The sequence below is a fragment of the Dama dama genome, chromosome 14 (assembly GCF_033118175.1).
Source record: "Dama dama isolate Ldn47 chromosome 14, ASM3311817v1, whole genome shotgun sequence".
NCBI lineage: Eukaryota > Metazoa > Chordata > Mammalia > Artiodactyla > Cervidae > Dama > Dama dama.
In genome coordinates, this window is record NC_083694.1 from 26,287,837 (window position 1) to 26,310,433 (window position 22,597).

Below are 22,597 nucleotides of genomic sequence, written 5' to 3' on the forward strand. Positions count from 1 at the left end.
GCTGTATGTTTACATTACTCATCCTTAATCAGCTTAAGAAAACTCATTTTTATGCCAAATATGCTGAGCATTATTCTGTACGGATTTTATCAGTGTTTTTCCTGAAAACACTGTTTTTCTTCTAGGTTTTCTCCTGCCAAATTAATAGGCTACTAATGTTAAACTACCTTTACATTACTGAGATAGAGTGAAAGAAATCCTCTTTGGTTAAGAGGTGATCTTCCCCCCACCCTCTCCTCCAATATACATTGTTACATTTGGCCTGCTATTATCTTATTGAAGACTTTCATCTCTTTACCAATGTTAATAACTGAAATGTGTTTATAATTTTCCTCTCTCAGAAACGGTTCTGTGTCTTAGATATCAAAATTACACTAGCCTCATAAAGTACTCTTCTTTTAAGATTTTTCAACATGGATCATTTTACAGTCTTTATTAAATTTGTTACAATATTGCTTCTGTTTCATGTTTTGGTTTTTTGACCACTAGGCATACGGTATCTTGACTCCCGGACCAAGGACTGAACCTGCACGCCCTGCACTGGAAGGTGGCGTTTTAACCACTGACTGACAAGGAAGTCCCAAAATACGCTTTTCTAGATCAGTTTACATAAAACAGGTAATAAAGATTTTTAATTTCGCTTATAAATGCTCTGGACGCTGTCCTTTTTAAAAAATATTTGGGGTAGATCATTAACTTGATATATTTTGTGACTGATAAAAATATATGACTGATAACAAAATATAGTCTATTATGTTTCTACACTTTTTGCCAGTTATGATAAATTATATTTTTCTACAAAATGGCCCACTTATTGGTGTAAAGTTGTTCATAATATCTTATGATTTATTTCCTTACTGCAACTACAGTGACATCTCTTTCCAACCCTAATGATGTTTTATTTGTAACTTTTTGGGGGTTTGATTCTGTCAATTTATTCAGGGAAACAGTTTCTGTGTTATTAATTTCTATTTATTATTTATTTTATTTTTAGTATTTCCTTCTGCTTTCTTTGAGTTTGCTTATTATATGCCGTTAAGATTTGTCCATCTACCTAGAGGGTATTATGCTAAATGAAGTCAGTCAGACAAAGAAAGACAAATACTCTAAGGTTTCACCCATATGTGGTATGTGAAACAAAACAAATGAACAAACATAACAAAACAAACAGATTCACACATACAGAGAACACACGGGCAGTGGGGGAGGGACTGTCTATCTAAGGACAGCTTAGACATCCCACAGGTTTCTATGTGTCATATCTTGTCACTTAGTCACTTAGATCCAGGGTTTTGTTGTTTCTTGTTTTTTTTTTTTTTTTACTTTTTAACATTTTCTAATCTTCATAATGATTTCATCTTAGTGTCACAAATTATTTATAGAAGTGTGTTTTTAAATTTCTGACATTTTAAGAAACACCCCATTTGTCAAAAACTGGAAATCATAGGATAGTTAACTTCTCTTATGAATAAAAATGTAGGTATTTCATCTTTACATAGATTTCTAATCATTTGTTTTCAACTGAGGTGTAACTGATATATAACATTCATTTCAAGTGTACAAAATGATTTGATCCAATTATTTTTAAATACTCATCTTCTTTTTCACCAACATTTAGATATGTTTAGGTTTGTTCATCAGGATAGCCAATGACCAATTCACTGAATTTACCAAAAATTTATTTTACAGCTACTAGCCTGTAATGTGTTTAAACTTCTATAAAGTTCTAGTTGTCCAGTTCCCATTTTTACTTTGTAGCAGCATCTTAGGGAGTATTCAGTCAGTCTCTGGCCCAACTCACTCCTGAGACAGTCTGCTGGAGGAAAGACAGAGAGGACAATCTGGATACCCACTGGGCAGCGAGGGTTCTTGGTACAGAGACTGGGGAAACCAGAGGAAGGCTGAGCAACAGGAGCACAGAGCAAAAGGAGAGAGGGGCGGGAGAAGAAGAACAGACTGGGGGTGGAGGCACAGGGGAGAGAAGGGGGCCTCAGAGGGCAGAGAGCAGCAGGCTAGGACAGTCAGTACTAATAGGGAAACTTGCTGAATTCAGTGAACTGCTCTTTCTGCCAACTGATTCAGGTCTTGGAAAGTTCCTCTCCTGGGGAGCAATATATTTGCTTTTGCCAGGTGCCGTAGGGGTTTCACTGGCCCGCAACCAGGATTGGTTAATTTCTCGGCTGGAGATGTGTAAATGAAGCTGGAGGCTTCCATTTTTCAGAGGAGCTCCTAAACTAGCACAGACAAACTCCTCTGCCTACCGGTGCTGGTTAGGAAGATTTTCTTAGTCTTCTTTTTATGGTGTGCAGCCTCTTGAAAAGGCTCAGCTTTAGGCAGTTTTGAAACTTTGATACCAGTTTCGAGGCCCAGCATCTCAAAGCCACAATCTGTACCACACAAATACCAAATCTAAGTCCCCGGATATTACCAGTTTATAATTTCCATCCCCAAATACAGGGCTGTCACAGCATCTCCCCACACACTACACCAGCCTGTTTCCCAGTGGATATTCAGGGAACTATCTTTCTCTAATAACTCAGCTGGAAATCTGTTTCATTTCCCCACCCCCCACATGTTTAACACTGGCTGATTTTACTATCTTACCACAGTCAAAAGTATTTCATAAATCTGTTCTTTATAAAAGTCCTCACTACTATTAGTATATATTTAATGCTAGTAAAACCCTATCTCCATTTTGCACTGTCTACTGGCTCCTGATCTGGAAGGGCCCCAGAAATCAAGTAATCAGATAATCCAGTCACCTTTCTAAGGAATCCAGAGCAGGGGATTAGCAAAAGCTTAGTTGTCATGCCAGACACGAATTACAAAAGCCTAACTATTCCAGCAACCTTAATACAATTTTTCTATCACATATGAACTTAACAACTTTATGAAACTACTTAAATTTTGAACTCCTTCCTATAGTCCCATACTCCATACCTTTGGTGGGAAATGAATTCCTTAAGCATAATCTGCTACTTAAGTGATATTTCACATTTTAGTTTGTCTTAAATTTACTTTAGATTCCCAAACCTAGCTAGTTTGAAGGCCAGAGGATTTAGTGAATATCACTAATTGAAAAACTCAGATTTTTATTCCTGAACAATTTGTTCTAAACTGTCATCTAAATTCAAGCTTTATAAAGATGGAGAGGGTAGAATGGCAAAGCTATACCCAGTTTTTCCCACACAGACTCTTTTGGCTACAAAATATGACTTTATTTTACTGAATCTATCAAGTCCTTTTGTAATACTAGATAACTTTAAGAATTAACAAATCCTTACCTGATGGTCCTGAATCTTCCTGCCCACCACTCTGAATGTGTTGTTGCCTGTATGGTGATATATATGAACTCTGCTGAACCCAGTTGAACCACCGGCTGGCACCCACTTTTTATTGGCATCATCGTAAACCATCACAGCAGCTCTTGCCTGACAGATACTCTGTTCACTGGGAAAAGGAAAAAAAAAAAAGCAAACTTTTAAGATACTTAAATATGCTAAGTTTCCCATAAGGCCATATAAAATAGTTATCTAACGAAGCAGTCGGTCAACAATCAGTGCTTTACTGGGTGCTAGAAATGACAACAGTGAATAAGGCAGAGGCTTTCCTGCTCTTATGAGTAGACTCTAATGGGGAAGACAGACCAAAAAATGAAGTGTAATGAGGAAGCAGAAGAAGGCGATCAGGATCCACAAAGGAGATTGTATATTATATAAACAATAAAAAAAACATTTTCTTCTATCAAGAAATCTAATATATTCATTAAACAGAATATAACTACAAGTATAAATTAATCATCATCTGCGTGTGCATATATACATTTATACTATTGGTAAACTGTTTTTGATTACCCATCTTTACTGGAAAAATTACTTTTATCATCAGGCTTGCTTCAAGGTCTATATAACAAATTCTGCTAGGCTCCATCTGTCCCTTGAGATATGGAGGGGCACTAGTGATCCATGGATGGCACTGTGACGGAGCCCCGGACTCCACTCAGGTAAGATAACATCCTATGTCTCAAATTTCTTCACTTAAAAATGAAACAATAAAATGAGATGATTTCTAAGCATTCTTCTAGATTTTCAATTCTAACCTTCACAAATAGATATTAAGGAAAAAAAGACCAACTCTATGATAGAATTTTTAAACCTCAGCTTCATCTCAATTATTGTTACCAAGTGAGAATGAGATTTTGTTGCTGTTGCTGTAGGGATGATCTTAGTTACATATTAAGCAATAATTTCGTATTTCAAATATTCCAAAATACTACTGGGCAAAAAAGACTAGTTGGAATTTTACTTTATACCATATTTTACTTCTTAAAAATCAAATACAAAAACTGAACAGAAGAAAACAGGTATGTTAACTCCATGATGACTATTAACCTAATTAAAATGACTCAATCTTCACAATTTTCATAGATTTATCTGACACTTAAGTAGTTGTTAATGGAAATGCTAAGTAGCTTACCCAACCCTATCTTTAAAGAAAGCATTGCTCATTACACAAATTTCAGCCTCAAAGTAAATCATGTGGGTTCTTCCCCAATATCCTGGGAAACAAAAAGTCACTTTCATCCCTCCCTTCTGGCCCATCTCTCAACAGTATGTGCTTTGCTAGACTTCTGTGATTCAATGACGGATCACAGGAGACCTAAAGAGGTCACAGCACTGAGCAATAAAACCACTCACAATGGTAATGTTAAAACTGTTCATAATTTTCCATTAGCGAAATCTCACCAAAAGTAACTGGTAATAATATCTGTGCAGTACAAACACTGAAATAAACCCAGTTGGTACTGTCTAAATTTTTATGCTACACTGAATTTTTTTTTTTTTGTAAAATAGTTCTGGGAGTAAAAATGAGGCAATGACTAAAGCTTGAATTATTTTTAAAAGCTTGATTAAAGAGTCTTTGTCAGCACAGCAGTTGAAATCTCTTCATCACTCACAATAAAAATACTTGTTAAGTGACAAAATTTACATAACCCTTTAGAAACAAGCTAAGGCAAAGTGCCTTTTATGGCATACAATCCAAGAAATAAATTTACTAACTCACAGTGAACAACAATTCAATAAACCCATCTGTAAATTAATATAGAACAGTATTTTCCAGTTTTCACAAAACAGTATTTTTGGACACACAATTCAGTTCAGTTCAGTTCAGTTGCTCAGTCAGGTCGGACTCTTTGCGACCCCATGAATCGCAGCACGCCAGGCCTCCCTGTCCATCACCAGCTCCCAGAGTCCACCCAAACCCATGTCCATTGTGTCGGTGATGCCATCCAACCGTCTCATCCTCTGTTGTCCCCTTCTCCTGCCCTCAATCTTTCCCAGCATCAGGGTCTTTTCAAATGAGTCAGCTCTTCTCATCAGGTGGCCAAAGTATTGGAGTTTCAACTTCAACATCAGTCCCTCCAATGAACACCCAGGACTGATCTCCTTTAGGATGGACTGGTTGGACCTCCTTGCAGTCCAAGGGACTTTCAAGAGTCTTCTCCAACATCACAGTTCAAAAGCACCAATTCTTCAGTGCTCAGCTTTCTTTATAGTCCAACTCTCACATCCATACATGACTATTGGAAAAACCACAACTTTAACTAGATGGACCTTTGATGGCAAAGTAATATCTTTGCTTTTTAATATACTGTCTAGGCTGCTCATGGCTTTTCTTCCAAGGAACAAGTGTCTTTTGATTTCATGGCTGCAGGCACCATCTGCAGTGATTTTGGTGCCCAAGTAAATCAAGTCTCTGTTTCCATTATTTCCCCATCTATTTGCCATGAAGTGATGGGACTGGATACTATGATATTAGTTTTCTGAACGTTGAGTTTTAAGCCAACTTCTTCATTCTCCTCTTTCACTTTCATCAAGAGGCTCTTTAGTTCTTCTTCACTTTCTGCCATAAGGGTGGTGGTGTAATCATACCTTCATAGTTAACTGAATAGCTATTAATCTCTAAATGAACATATCAAAGTAGCCAAGAAAAGCCCAAAAATGCAAACATTAGTTGATGTTTTATAATGAAGATGAAAAGAAATCTTCAATATGAGATTAAGGATACAAATCTGATACTCAACAAAACAAGAAGCACAAAGAGAAACCAAGATTAAAGGGAACAAGATAAGAAGTGGGTAAGAGCTGAGATGTTACTGGCGATGTAGTCAGAGCCACTCAGGTTATGTATCAAGCTGTAAAGACATGAGTTAGCCCCAGGCAATCCTGAATTCTAGCAGGCACCCAGTCCTCAGAGAAGCCACATCAAGGCCCAGCCAGGATGGGAAAGAGAATGGCACTGTCCAGTGGGACCTTACTGACCAAGTCAAATCTTTCCATTCCTTCCACACACCTGAGGACCTCTCCTCACTAGAGACACACATCCTACGGTGTAATAAAAAAATACTTGGTCTTTGTCTGGTTCCTGGAACAGAACTCCTAAACCCCTTGGCATCTCCCAAGCAGTATCTTTGGTATGCTAATAAGATGACTGACTCTAGGCTTTCAGATGGGGGCTGGGTACCAGAAATAGCAAGCCATGATCAGAGGGTAGAAATTTTCAGTCCTGGTCCTTCCCCACCTCTGGAGAGGGGAGAAGTGCCAAAGACTGGTCTCATTCGGCAATGGCCAATGAATTAGCCATCACATCCCCATGATGAAATCTCCATAAACACACCCAAAGAAGCTCACACGGAGGTTCTAGCTGGGATAGCATACCTGGAGAGAGCGTGGAAGAAGCCCTCCATGTCTTGCCCTATGCATCTCTTTCATCAGGCCGAGTTGTGTCCTTTATGCTACATCAGGAATGGTAAGTAAAACACTTTTCTGAGCTCTGGGAGTCATTCTAACAAATTACTGAGCCTGAAGGGGAGTTGTGGCAACCCCTGAATTTGTAGGCAGCTGGGCATAAGTAGGGGGGTAACCCAAGTACCTGACTAGCAGTGCCAACTAAAAACTGTTACCTGCTATCTGGTTCTACAAGAAGGAAGCCACTAAGGAAATGAAGACAAAACAAATGCTTTTAAACCAACCTTACCATCAGTTTTTTATGGTCCTTGCCCTCAAGTAACTAAGCAAGCAAGTAAGTAAAGATCTCAAAGTTATAAAAAGAGGTAGGATTATTTGAGGGATATTTTTCCCCCTAAATAAGATAAGTCTTTTTTACTTTTCATGATTAATTCAAATACTTTCCTGTGTTAATATTAAAATGATACAGTATGGTTAACAATATTATATTTGACTTTTGTAACATGTCTTTAATTTTTTGTATTTGAAATCCATTAAAGATTTAGTTTGTTCTTAAAAAAAAAAAGAATGAAGCCACTAGCCACTGCAGTCGCTGACATTCAATACACCCTGAAAGGAGTTCAGGGCGGAGATCAGCAATGAGGCACTCTGTGCTCTGGGAAAAACTGGCAGAACAGGCCTTCGGATGAGCCCGATTTCTTGCATCTTCTCATATCTAGAAAAGCACTAAAATCATTAACGGAGACATCTGCTCCTCGTGACTAGCAGCAACCTTCTCGTGACTAGCAGTAAGCCTCTGAGAAAACCTGTGCTTGATTGATCCTCCTTCACCAAAATCTCACATACACTGACCTCCCCCTTATCTCTTCAGAACAGTTCCTCAGAGCTTTCTGAGAGGCTGTCTTCTGGGCTACAGTTCTCATTTGGCCTCAGTAAAACTTAACTCACTACTGTCACACTGCATTTTTTTTTTCCCCAGTCAACAGTAGTTAGGTCTAAAGTGGGGCAGTCTTGTGGGAATGAGCCCTTAACCTACTAATTTCAGAGAGTCAGTGTTTGTATTCAGCTGAATTGTTGGACACCCAGCTGGTATCAAAAACTAAGAGAACTCATTGTTGACCTGAGAAGAAAACCACCCAATATATCAACCCCAATTACAGGTGTGCACAAAATAAGCTAGTGGTACCCAATTTTGGATTTCATAGACTCATAAACTTCAAAAACCAACCAGATGAATCAATACAGAATAGGTCGACAATATTTTGGCCTACTTGACAGGCAGGAGATTTCAGAAGAGGGGAAGGAACCACCATAACTTACTAAAATGAAGATATTTTGGAACTTAAAAATCTCAAAATAAATACAATGTAATACTCTGGAGTATAATAACTAGCTTTCTATACAATTTTCTACATTGTCCATTTTTTTTTTCATTTCTCCCCAGCCCAGTGAAATACTTATATATTATAAGCCTGCTTTACAAGTATGACTATATGACTGGCCTAAGTCACAACAGAACTGCCTGTATATACATTGGTGTATATATATATATACACATCATATATATAAAAGCAAGGACTGGTCTGCTTAGAGGTTCTTCTGGTAGGAACTTTCAACTTTAGGAGGATATTTAGATGAGAAAGTCAATGAGTGAATTTCTGAGATGATAAAACTTTGCAAATTCAGTATGTGCAGTTTTTCAGGGGAAAGTAATTTGGAAGGAAGAGATTTAAGAATCACAGCTACTGAAGAGTCAAAAAGGTAGGAAAAAAAATTAAAGAAAATGAAGACCTAAACAAGCACAGCAAAAAAGACAAAAATTAATCTTTACACTTATTATTCTACAAGCCTCAAAATGAACACCTAGTCAAAATCTTCAACATTCTGAATCAGTAAAGGAAGTACACAAAAGATTAAATTAGTTAATTACTAAGCTGTACTTCTGGGACGATCAGGTACTAAAATTAGTTATCAATAAATTTTATTTTATGACCAAATGCAATTGGTATATGTAATTGGCTATACTTCATCTTACTGATGTTAATTTTGGCTTTTTAAAAAATTGATATATGGCCTTAGAAGACTAGAAACAGCTCGCTTTTTTTTTTTTTAATATAAAAACCATGACATTACAATCAAATTTTGTGGCTTTGTCAAAATTTGTTTCTGAATGTACTCAAATATCCTGAACAGCTATATATGATGATACAAAAAGGTCGGCCTGATTCTATTTTTATAGGTACCCATGAATGAAATGGTTCCTGGTATTTAAGCAGACTAAGGATCCCTTGGCTCTTGTATATGCTATTTATTGAAGTTACAATAAATACAGCCAACTCTTTGAAAACAGTGACTTACTTTCAAAGTAATCATTACCTGTCAAAGCATGAATCTCCAGTGCCTAGGCACACAGTCACTATTTATTTAAATTCTTATTCAGTACATAATTTCATTTAACAAAAGTCTACTTAAGACCTGGACCAAATACCATTCCTTCTGTTAAGTCTTTCTGGAGCCCTCAAAGTCAGAATCAACTGCTCCCTCTTCTAAGTTCCCACAGTATTCATTCATTTTTCCATAAGGAGGACTCTCTGAAGAGGTAATATTTGAGATGGGATTTTACTCCAAGTGCACTGGAAAGCACTTGGAGTAGAGGGCTTCCAGCAGAACATGACTTAATAGTTTTAAAAGATGATTCCAGTTTCTATAAAGAGAAGGGACTTGGGAAGATGGCATGGAAGTCAAGAACGCAAGCATGACGACTAGTGTGAGGAGTGTATTTATGATGAGATTTGGTCTAGATTAAAGGAGAGGGAAGGGTGTGGGACATATATGTCAGAAGCACAGGAGACAAGGTTTGCTAATAGGAAAGATGAAAGAGAGCTGACTCATTGGAGAAGACCTTCATGCTGGGAAAGATTGAAGGCAGGAGGAGAAGGGGACAACAGAGGATGAGATGGTTGGATGGCATCACCGACTCAACGGACATGAGTTTCAGCAAGCTCCAGGAGTTGGTGATGGACAGGGAAGCCTGGGGTGCTGCAGTCCATGGGGTCACCAACAGTCAGACACGACTGAGTGACTGAACTGAACTGAACTGAAGATGAAAGAGAAGGGTAGGGAAGAAGACAAAGACAAGAGAACGATTGTGTCACCTAGCATTTTACTGATGTTTCCAAAGTAATGACATGCTACAAAGCATGCAGCATAGAAGTCATGACCCCAATTTATTTTTACATACATATAAAAATGTCTTCATCATCTTTGAAAAAGGAGAATGTCATTCAAGTGACAGAGCCTAATTTGCAGTAAGTTATCAAGGTCTGTATCATAACCTCTATTATACTACCAACCACTTAGAGAATCTATCCTAAGAGAATTGGCATCTTGTCTGTTATGATACTGAGTCATTCTGTGAATCAAGATGTCAGTTATTCAGAAGATAAAACATTTAAGAAAGAAACTACACAAAAAAGTTGGAAATTTTTAAAGACAGTGTTTCCATCTTATTCTCGGATGTCCATTTTCTACTCAAGCTTGCAATTTTATAACATTTCAAGCATTAAAGAGGGTTAAACACAATGTTAAGATTTCCATTCAATTCCACAATTATTTTTCATATCTACATTCCATGGCCTCCTAGAGTTTCAAAAGATTATGTACTGAAATCATGAATAAAAAAGCATGTATTTTCTTCAAATAGGAAAGTAAACAATAAATAGCATGCCCTAGAGGAGTCACACACAGAAAGACTTCTCCTCGGTTCACCACTCTGGACTCCAGCTATCTTGCACACCTAGAGGTCACGACAGAACCGGCCGTGCCCTCGACCTCGCCAGGGGCTCTGTCCCTGCGGCCTGTCAGTTCTGCTTCCTGAATTCAGCAGTTCCCTTTGCTCACAGCGCTCACAAACTGTAATCTGGGCCCTCCGTAGCGTCTCATCTGGATTATTTCAGATAACTTCTAACTGATATCCTTGACTGCAATTTTACTCCTTCCTCCCAATGCTTCCGGTGGGAAATTTTTCTAAATCAGATCTCAAGACATCACTCTTCTGCTTAAGACACTCCCAAGACTCATTTCAGGATAAACTGTGGCTTCAGGGGTCTAGCGTGATTTGGCTTCTTTCTCAACATTTATACTTTCTTTCAAACACTGAGGGCATGAAATGGGTACAATGTAAATGTTCTAGCATCCTGCTGCTGGGGGCACACAGTGTTCGCTACAGCAGTAACAATTACACCGTATCTGTCCACATATCCACGCCTTTGCACATGCCCTGTACCAAAACTACCTGCTACATAACATTTTCTCCTCCCAAACACCTCCTGCCTAACACTGACTGTTCTCCAAGATTCAGACACAAGTTAGACACAAGGGTCATGTGCTCCTCAAAGTTCTCCCTCTCCTGCTCGATACAGGGCCTCCCACAATACACTATGCATGTCATCTCTACAACATCACATTAAACCCATGAAGGGCTGGCACTGTATCTTGTTCTCTCTCCAAATTAAGATTTGTTGAAGTAATGACTTGGAAAGTAGTGAGCAATATTAACTGTATAAGGTAAACATCTATAAGCTTTGAGTAAAAACCCCAAAACATGCCAGTGAAAGCTCTTTTCTGACTTCAAGTGCACAAATGGACAATCTCAGACCCTCTCCTTTCCATCTGTAACACACACCATAAGCACTCAAGATACTCAGCTCTGAGCCAGCAGACTACTCTAACCCCCCTGCACTCTTCTGCTCCCAGCAGTTAGGCTGTGTACTTAGCAAGAGTCAGCTGTGTTTGTGACCAAATGTACTCATACCAATTATACTGTAATTATGCAATTTAAATACTCTATAAATGAATACAATGTGAATATATAGAAATTCTATGAAAATTAAGTTTCTATCAAGATGAGTCACTAAAAAATTGTGAGATATACATGAAAGACAAGGCAGAATGCTATATTCAGAACACTCCGCATATATCTTAAGTTCTCTCTCCACTTTAAAGAAACCGAAGCTGAAATTTTGAAGATAAAACAGAGGCATGCTTTAGCAAAGAAAAATAATGTAGACTTCTCATCACCAGGCTAACACTAGAAGTTTTACAAAAACAAAGGTCACCGGTGGCCCTGGTCCCTACAGGTCCTCAGGAACAGTCAGCCAGGGACTGCTACACCTCTAAGCTAGGCTAAGGTCTGCGGCCCCAGGAAGACGTTTCAAAGGAAGAGAGCTTCAGCCCCTTCCCCCTTAAGAATAAAGGTGTAGAGTCTCTGGGGGCGGGGGGAATGAGACAGGCTGGGACCTGGGATTCTTCTCTGCAGTGCTGCAATGCGTGCACCTGGACAAACCTCTCCTCTAGCAACAAAATACAAGGGAACTATATGGGACTAAAAATAACCGCATGCATATGCAGTTGGCACAAATTCTGGACAAAAGATACAGAGAGACCAAAAAACCCAACTGCCTCTTCTGAAGAGCCTGGAGCAAAAGCAGGGTACTGAGCACGCCCCTGCACTCAACACTACCAGAGTGGTGGGCAGAACACTGGGCCACCCCCTCCAGCCCGAACCCTGCTCACCCCTACCCTCAACCCATATAAGGAACAAGCTCACCCCCAACTCAACAAGTGAGTGAGCAAGCAAGGGAACTTATTGTTCTCACTCACCCACTGTAATATGGGCCCCAATAAAGCCTTTCTTGGAAAACAAAACAAAGGTCACAGAATTAACACATACATTATAAAGGAGATTAAACGTTCAAAGGCACATGTCATTTTTAAGGATACCAAACTTGAGGTCAATTAACCAGTCAGTACACCACCAGTACAGATCACACTACATACAAGGGCTTCTTACTATAGGGTACCTTTATGAAACACTAACTAGCTTTTCTCCTTTCATATTTCATTCATAAATAAAACACTTGCTAAGAATGGGGGGATGCTGCTTCCTAATAACAATTAGGTGCCGCTGCCATGGCTCACTGATTGAGGGGTAAGGGAAGAACACTGTGAATACCACTGACAAATAGCAGATACAAATAATGGCAGCAAACGAACATTTTCTACAAGGCAAGAAAACCATCTGTGAGGCAGCAGTTCCAAAGACACAGAAAGGCAACATTTCCAGTAAAGGCCACATAGTCGTAACCATTCATCTTTCTAAGAGATACTAAAAGGTTTTTGTAAAAAGTGAAAATATCAATGTCACTACTTAACTCTTTCGTTCCATAACAACTGTGTTCATGTACCAAGTACAAATGCAATCTAACAAATAAGAAATTCAGTCACCACAGAAAATGACCTATGTATCTAAAGCAAAATACCATGTTGTAGAAAACACTTCAGCCAATCTGTTGGGTTATCCCACAGGATGACAAAAACCTCTTAAAGGAGAAATTAATCATTAAATTAAACAATATACAGGAGAAGTATCTGAAAGGAGGCACTTGCATGTTCAGAAGTAAGAGTGATCTTTTAAAAAAAAATCATTATGGTACTATTTGACTTTAATTATGAATACCGCTGACTCAAGCACAGAATGTGCACAATTCTGTAAATGTGACTTGGTATACAAAAAGGACCTGCCTCTGCCCACAATATACCTGAAGAGAGGGGAATAATAGAATGAAAACATAACAATTTCGGTATTCTTAGAAACACGAGAGAGGAGAAAACTAGGATGGAATTTATAACAGTTTACAGAGAGGAAAGAAAATGAAATCACACTGCTGCTGCTAAGTTGCTTCAGTTGTGTCCAACTCTGTGCGACCCCATAGACAGCAGCCCACCAGGCTCCCCCGTCCCTGGGATTCTCCAGGCAAGAACACTGGAGTGGGGTGCCACTTCCTTCTCCAATGCATGCAAGTGAAAAGTGAAAGTGAGGTCACTCAGTCGTGTCCAACACTGGGTAGGAAGTAAAAAGAGAATTAAGAAACTAATAAGAAAATCTTGGCTGGAAAACTGCCTCTACATGCAACTGGTGGCGGGGTACAAGAGGAACCTTGGTCTACTGCTAAGAAGCCCAGGTAAATCAGGCCCCTCCCACCTTTCCTGTGATACAGACTAGGCAACAAAAATAAAGCAAACATTATTTTTAAAAAATCAGGTATAGCTGTTTCAGGAGACTGCACTCTACAAGAATCTGCAGGTAAATATTTTTGGAATTTGTTTCAAAGTAATGCTTAACTGCAACACAAAAACCATAACAAAAATCAATGAGGGAAAATGCATTAATTTTTTTACTATCTATAGTCTTCAGTATGGATGGACATATCCCCAGTTATAGTCAAAAAGAATCCAAATCTCCTTATATTAATAAAGACTTAAAACCCAGAGACAAGTGACATATGTAACTAATTACTGAGTCAATGTGATGATAATAATGTTACTACTAATAATAACAAATACTAATATGAACATAAAAATTATTGAACACACTGTTCAATGTGCTTTGTCTATATTAACTCACTTATTTATTCAACAACTTTATTTGGGAGATACTTGTTAATATTCCCAGTCTACAGATAAGAAACAGAGACAGAGAAGTGTGGTGTCCTTAGTCACTCAGTCATGTCCAATTCTTTGCAACCCCATGGACTGTAGCCCGCCAGGCTCCTCTGTCCATGGGGGTTCTCCAGGCAAGAGGAGTGGGCTGCCATGCTTGCATCCAGGGCATCTTCCCAACCCAGGGATTGAACCCAGGTCTCTCCTACTGCAGGAGGATTCTTTATGGGTTCTTTACCATCTGAGCCACCAGGGAAGCCCGAATTCAAGAATTCACTGTAGGAAGCAACAGAAATGAAACTCAAAGCAGCCAGTCTGCTTCAGAGTTTGGACTTATGATCACTCAAATGAGTTAAAGTCTACCTAACTACCGATTATATTAGCTCAACAAAATTAACTCCTCAGAAGTTATCTATTATTTCTGCATTATACTTCATGTTATATTTAATTTGAAGCCAAGGGAAGGGAATTTGTATATTTGCTGAAATTGATGCTCCTGTAGAAATAAACAAGGATTCTTTTGAAGATTTCACTAGAGAAAATTATACTTTATACTATTACAAAAACATATCTGGGCAGCTTCCCATGTGGCTCAGTGGTAAAGAGTCTGCCTGCCAATGCACGAGATGCAGGTTTGATCCCTGGGTTGGGAAGATCATCTGGAGAATGGAATGGTAACCCACTCCAGTATTCCTGCTAGGAGAATCCCATGGACAGAAGAACCTAGTGGGCTACCATCCATGGGGTTACGAAGAGTCAGACATGACTCAGGAGACTGAGCACACACACATGACAATGCTTGGTTTGGAAAAGCCCTAAACAACCATCTGTGGGTTTTCTTTAAAAAAGCAAAACATATCTAAGGCTATCACAGAGCTTCCGGTGTAGCTCAGTCGGTAAAGAATCTGCCTGCAATGCAGGAGACCCAAGTTTGATTCCTGAGTTGGGAAGATCCCCTGGAGAAGGAAATGGCAATCCACTCCAGTATTCTTGCCTGAAGAATCCCATGGACAGAGGAGCCTGGCAGACTACAGTCCATGGGGTCGCTAAACCACTACCACCACCAGGCTATCACAGAGTTTTTAAAAGACAGCAGTACAAAACACATGCGTAAAATAAATCTTTCAGGGAAACTTTCCTTCAAATTGAACCTCAATGTTCTTCAAAGAATTCATGAAGACAAAGATCTGTGGGAAGCATTGTAGGCATCAAACTAGACACAACACACATGCACACAAACAGAGAATATAAATATAACACGATTTTTAAAAACAAGTCATATGGTAGAACAGCACCCACCATCCCATGATGTTTAACTACTCTGATTTTGTTAACTACACGATGTAAAGAATTTAACATTATAGGGAGTATGTGAACTTTAAAATATACTAGCCAATGAGGAATATAACTCATTTTTCAAAAAAAAAAGGCAAAATGAAATAATACAAGAAACGTTAATGATTTTCATCCAAGTTAGTAAAGTACTGACTAGAAAGTTAAGATAAAATTTCAATCTAAAACTACAGAAAAAAAAAAAAGATTCTTTCAAGTAAATGAAAACAGAGAGAGGGTTGGGTATGAATACAGATGGAACTAGGACTAGGGGTAACACTGTAATTATTTACCAAAGTCTCCCCAACTAAATAAGGTAAGGGCTGTGCTTTACCAATATATTTACATTAGCTGGTATTTAGCCCCTACTTTTAGGAGCTCACTAAATTTCTGCTGAGTCAAAGACTTGGTGCAGAATGAAGTGATAATTTAAAAAAAAAAAAAGTACAGGATAAAAAAGCTCCATTTTATGGCTGAGTTCTAGACAGTTAAAAGTGCCAGAAATCTCACCTTTCAATGAGTGGCTGATTTACTGTCTGACTCTCCTAAAATTGGATACACCTGAATTATAATCTAAATCCAAAATTACTGTAGAAATGTGAATGGTCAGCAGACCCAGTGACATCTGGTGTGTGGTTTATTTTCTAAAATACCATGAACATCAGCATCTTAAATTATACGCATATTGTTAATTATTCTTTAAACCAGTCATTAAAACAAGATGAAACTTTTATGAAAAGGTTTTCTTCTGGTGAGACTTCTAATGAAAACTCTGTATGAAAAGTTCACTCTTTCACAGAAAGATGTGTTAACACCACTTGTAACGAGGCAAAGTTTAATGAAACAATTACTTAGGTACCTATAATTTCTATTTTTTAACTAGTAGAAATCTCTCTTGTCTGCTACAGATCTCTTTTCAATCAAAAAACTTAAAGCTAATTGCTCTCTGTGCCCACCTGTACTAGGCAACTTCTGAGATAGCCTACCCCCAAAGCAGACTTAAACAGGCATCTGTACACCAATATTCACAACAGCACTCTTCAGCCAAAAGGTGGAACCACCCCAATGTCCATCAATGGATGAATGGCTAAATAAAAGGTGGTATATACAAACATATTCTTCAGATGTAGAAAACAATCCTGACACATGGATTTTACATATATATCATCCATATATACATGCAACCTGCTCCAGTATTCTTATCTGGAAAATACCACGGACAGAGAAGCCCAAAAGGACTACAGCCCATAGGGTCGCACGGAGTCGGACATGACTTAAGTGACTTAGCACAGCAAAGCACATATACCCTATGTATATAACATGATATACAGGTATGACATGATATACATCATCCATATAGAGTATGGGTGAACCCTGATGACATTAGGCTAAGTTAAACAAGCCAGACACAAGAGGATAAATACTGTTATGATTCCACTTATGCAGAGTACCTATAGGAGTCAAACTACTAGAGACAGAAGGTAGAATGGTGGTGTCCAGGAGCTGTGGAGAGGGAAGAAGGGGGAGTAACTATTTAATGGATAGTCTTAAAATGCTGGGAAGATTAAAAAGTTCTCAAGATGGCTGGTGGTGACAGTTACACAACAATGTGAATGTACTTAAGACCACTGAACTGTACACATTAAAAGTATTATGTCTACTTTATCACAATTAAAAGTATATAATAGCTTTCAATATTAAGAAAACGTGAAAACAATCTTAAAAAAGTATTTTTGTCTTTCAAGGAATAAAACTTTATTAATCCCAGTCACATTTGGTTAAAGGTTGTACCTTAACACAAATCTTAAAATTTTTATATAAATGAAGAAAACACAAATAATGACATTGTCTAGAATTAATCCAACATGTTATAATGAATATTTAACGTTTTCTTATGTCCTGTTATTTGAGATGCTTTGCTACTCATTCTTCTTTCTGTAAGACATTTCTTTGGGCTGTACTGACAACCATTAGCTTCCTAGTTATAAACTTTGGTTTATAATTTCTCCCAGCTGTATGTTTCTGGCTCCCATTACAAGTACAGTTACAAGAAATAATTTGCATCTTTTTTCCTCCTCCCAACCACACAAAAAAAGATGGCTCCCAACAATCACCACCACCTGGTACTCATGCCTGCAAGCACTGAATTCAACCAATAACTGTGTGAGTGAGTACAGAAGTCCCCCTCCCCTCATGATGACTTCTGTTAAGACTATAGCCCTGGCCAACATCTTGACAGCAAGTGTTGAGAAACCCTGAGCCAGGGGACCTCTGTGCTGCGCTTAGTCGCTCAGTCGTGTCTGACTCTTTGCGACTCCACGGACTGGGGCCCGCCAGGCTCCTCTGTCCGTGGGGATTCTCCAGGCAAGCATGCTGGAGTGGACTGCCATGCCCTCTTCCAGGGGATCTTCCCAGCTCAGGGATCGAACCCAGGTCTCCTACATTGCAGGCAGATTGTTTACCATCTGAGCCACCAGGGAAGCAGGGGACCTGTATTCAGTGTCTAATCCACAGAAGCTGTGTGATAGTGAATAAGTACTGTTTTAAGCTACTAAGTATTGCTGTTAATTTTACTGTGTTTCCATAAATAACTAATATACCACCGCCCCACCCCCTCTTGCCTGTCCCCCAAGATCTTAAACTTCTTTCCCTCCCCCATATACAACATAATGATTCAGTATTTGTATATACTGCAAAATGATCACCACAGTAAGTCCATCACCACAGTTACAATTATTTTTCTTGTGATGAGAACTTTTAAGGTCTCTCTCACCAACATGCAAACATACAATATAGTATTTTATGTAAACTTAAAAATCAACACAATCTCAGATTTCACATGCCCCAAAGAACTTAGCACACAATATACATACACATAGGGCTCATATACTGTATCTACCCACTCATCTGTTTTTTAACTGACCTTAAGTTTTCAAACATCAGTTCTCAGTGAATGAGCAAATCTATTAAACTTTCATTAATAGCTTGATAGCTCACAAAAATAAGTACATTTAGAGATGGTCAGCGACAGGAAGGAAAATACAGGAAAACATTTCACTTGGCAACACATACCTTCCCTATCCTAGCAATCTTCCCATTAATAAGAACTGAAGCAATTGATTAGAAATGTCCCTGTTTCCTGAACTTTTCACATTATTTTCACCAGGCTGTAAAAACTATAAAAGGTTCCATTCACCAAAAAAATACAATCATAAATGTTCAAAACACATGAAACAAAAACTGAAAGAATTGTGCAATCAATGCATCAAATCAACACTTTACACTTCCACAATCTTGTATGTTGTTTATCTCAATAAAGCCAAGAAAAACACTGACATAAAGAAAGGACAACAATTTTCACAACAATTAGTTGCAAATTTTACCACCTCCTCTCAGTTAACTATTAAAACTAGACAATAATTTATAAAGTACATTAAAAAAATACTGAACCCATAGAAAATCTGAAACCTATTAACCGCTATGATTTAACTGATATTTCAAAAGCATTACTGCAACAACTGCAGAATATACATTCTTTTCAAGTACACAGTATGATCACCAAAACAGATGCTATACTAGCCCATTAAAAAATTCTCAATAAATTTAAAATAACTGAAAGCATAGAGTATAACCTCTGACCACAATGGAATTAAATGTGAAGTTAATTATACTAGGCTTCCTAAAAAAACTGGGAGGGGGGATTTTTAAATTATACACACAAGTGATTCATGAGTCAGAGAAGAAAACACAAGGATATCAGAAAGTATTTCAAATTAAATCATTATGAAAATATGACAAATAAAAATCATGAGATGTAGCTAAAGCAATGTTTAGTCGTTAATGCTTATGAATGCTGTATTAGAAAACAAAGATCTCATACCAAATATCTAAGCTTCCCTAAGTTAGAAAAGAGCAAAGAAAATCCAAAGGAAGTAGGACAAAGAAAATAACAAAGAAATCAGTGAAACAGAAAACAGTAAGAAAAGTAAAATTTCTAGTTAAACTTACCAAGAAAAGGAGAAAAATAAAATACCTAATAACAGCGATGAAAGAGGACTTATCACTACAGATTCTATCAATACTTCAATAATACTAAGGGAATTTGATGAACATGTTATGCCACCTAATTTGACAAATTAGATGAAATTGGAGAATTTTCTAAAAAATAAATTGACATAAGATGAGACAAAACCTAAATAGCTTTATCTATTAAAGAAATTACTGAGCTTCCCCCAAAGAAAACTCCAGACACAGGGGTGCTCTAGTGAACTGTATCAAATATTTAAGGAAAACACAGCATCCATTTTACACAAACTCTCAGGAAACAGAGGAGAAATCATTTCTAGCGGGTTTGATGAGGCCAGCAGGACTCTAGTTCCAAAACCTGACAAAGACATTACAAACAAATAAAATGACATTGCCTTTCCATAATACAGATTTGACAATGAATAAAATATTACCAAGTCAAAATTAGCAGTTTATATAAAGAATAAATATTCTTTATCCTAGGAATGTAAGCTTGACTTAGCATTTGAAATCCAAAATAATTCACACATTAACAGAACACAGGAGAAAAACTGTGCACTGCAAAAGATGCAGAAAAAGCACTGGATAAAATGCAGTATCTGTCATAACAAGAACCCTCAGCAAACTAGGAACAGAAGGGAATTTCCTTGATATGAAGAGCATCTACAGAAATAGCTACAACTAACATTATACTTCACTGTGGCATACTGAACTCCTTCCTCCTAAGATGAATGAAGTACAAAGCAAGGATGGCCCTTCCCACCACTTCTATTCAACACTGTAGTGGCAATCCCAGCCTTTGCACCAAGACAAATAAGTAAGAGAAAGACCAGAAAAAGTAATGCCTTCTAACTACAAATGACAAATACTTATATAAATAAATCCTACCAAATCCTCAAAGGCAGCTACTATAACTAGTAAGTGAATTTAGCAAGGTTGCAGGATTCAAGTATTTGACTTAGTAATAACTTTAATATCAAATATGCAAGATCTCTATGCTGAACATTATAAAACACTGGTAAGAGAAATTAAAGACAACCTAGATTTAAAAAAATATACTACATTCATATATTGGAAGACTCAATAATGATATAATATAAAGGCTCCTTCTAATCCATGGATTAAATGCAATTCCAATGAAAATCCCAGGAAACATTTTTGCAGAAATTAACAGAGTCTAAAATCCACATGGAAATACAAAGAACACAGAGTATCCAACTCTGAAGAAGAATGTTAGAAGGCTAACACTATCCGATTTCAAGACATAAAGCTTTAGCAAACAAGAGTATGATATTGACTTCAAGACAGAATATCAATGAAACAAAAGAGAGTTAAAAATATAGACTGATTTTGTTTTTTACAAAGACGCAAAGATATATTAGTGGAGAAAAGAGTCTTTTCAATTAATAAGTACTGGAACAACCAAATATGCACACAGAAAAACATAAATCTCAACCAAGACCATACAAAAGAATTAATTCAAGATTATCATAGACTTTAACATAAAACCTAGACTCAAAACTTGTAGAAGAAAACATAAGGAGACAGGTTTCATGAGTTGAGGGTAAGCAAAGGTTTCAGCAATAATCATAGAAGAAAAAAAAAAGTAGGCAGGTTAAAATTTTCTCTCATTAGAAACCACCTTTAAGAAAATGCATGACATATAAATTACATCTCAATAAAGCTGCTACAGAAAGTAAAGAAACCAGGGAATTTAGGCCACAAGGGAATTTCTTTACAGGACAGGCAAGGTACAGATTCGTAAAAAAAATATTTACAAAACATAAATCTGAAAAGCATCCACGCGGCATTTTTAAAACTCAGTAATTAAAAGACAACTAATAAAATATTGGGCAAATAATTTGAACAAACGTCACAAAATGTGATACACAAATGGTCAGTAAATCCATGTAAAAGTGTTGAACATCATTAACCATCAGGGAAATGCAAATTAAATTCACAATGTGATGTCACTACCCATCCACCAGAAGAGGTACAATGTGGTGCAGCTCTAACTCCCATACAGGACTAGTGGAAATACAAAACCATCACACAACTTTCAAAGATACCTGGTACTTCAAGATATAGAACAAAACATATACTTACCCTCTGACCCTTCAATTCCAATGCTAGATATTGCCAAAAACTAGAAAAAGCCCAGGTATCCACCAATACAAAGGATAAACTGTATATTCATATAAAAGTGTATGACTGGGCAAGAAAAACAACAGAAACAAGCAACAACACAGCGTTGAAAGCATTAGTGGCTCAGTCATGTCTGACTCTTTGCGACCCCATGGACTGTAGCCCACCAGGTTCTTCTGTCCATGGAATTCTCCAGACAAGAATACTGGAGTGGGTAGACATTCCCTTCCTGACCCAGGGATCGAACTGCGGTCTCCTGCACTGCAGGCAGATTCTTCACCCTCTGAGCCACCAGGGAAGCACCAACAATACAGATGAATAGCAAAAACATCCTGGGAGGGAAACCTTACACAAGAATGTGTATTTTATGATTCCTAATAGATGAAGTTCTTGATTTGGAAATACTTACAGTGGAAATTAAACAGTGGTTGTTTGGGGGTCGGGGGGCAGACAGTGAAAATGAGGATGATGTGGGAAGAGGCTTCAGGGACCTCTGCCATCAGTCCCAGAATGTTTTGTATCTTGAAAAAGATTTGGGTTACACAGGTGTGTGCATCTTTCAAAACTTACTGGGTGATCTGTACAATTCACTGTATATATCTTATAACAAAAAAAATTGTATTATAGAGCCCTAGGTAGGAAATAGTGCACTGACGACTCCACATACATATGACTAGATAGATATGTGATAAAACAAATATACTGAAGTGTCAATGGTAGAATCTGATAGACGGTGGGCAAATAGATTTTCACTGAACAAGTCTTTCAATTATCCTGTGTGTTTATAATTTTTCATAATAAACTGTTAGGGGCTGGGAGGTAAATTAACTAAATGTGCATTCCTG

The 22,597-nt window shown here is 37.7% G+C and overlaps 1 protein-coding gene across 10 annotated transcripts in view; it reads right to left on the reverse strand.

The window, feature by feature from the left end:
- ENAH (ENAH actin regulator) overlaps positions 1-22,597 on the reverse strand; it is a 157,638-nt gene that overhangs the window by 74,168 nt on the left and 60,873 nt on the right. For all 10 annotated transcript variants that reach the window (XM_061160140.1, XM_061160142.1, XM_061160141.1 and 7 more), the window contains exon 2: positions 3,285-3,450. In XM_061160140.1, coding sequence (XP_061016123.1) covers positions 3,285-3,450 — 166 coding nt within the window. The remainder of the gene's footprint in view (positions 1-3,284; positions 3,451-22,597) is intronic.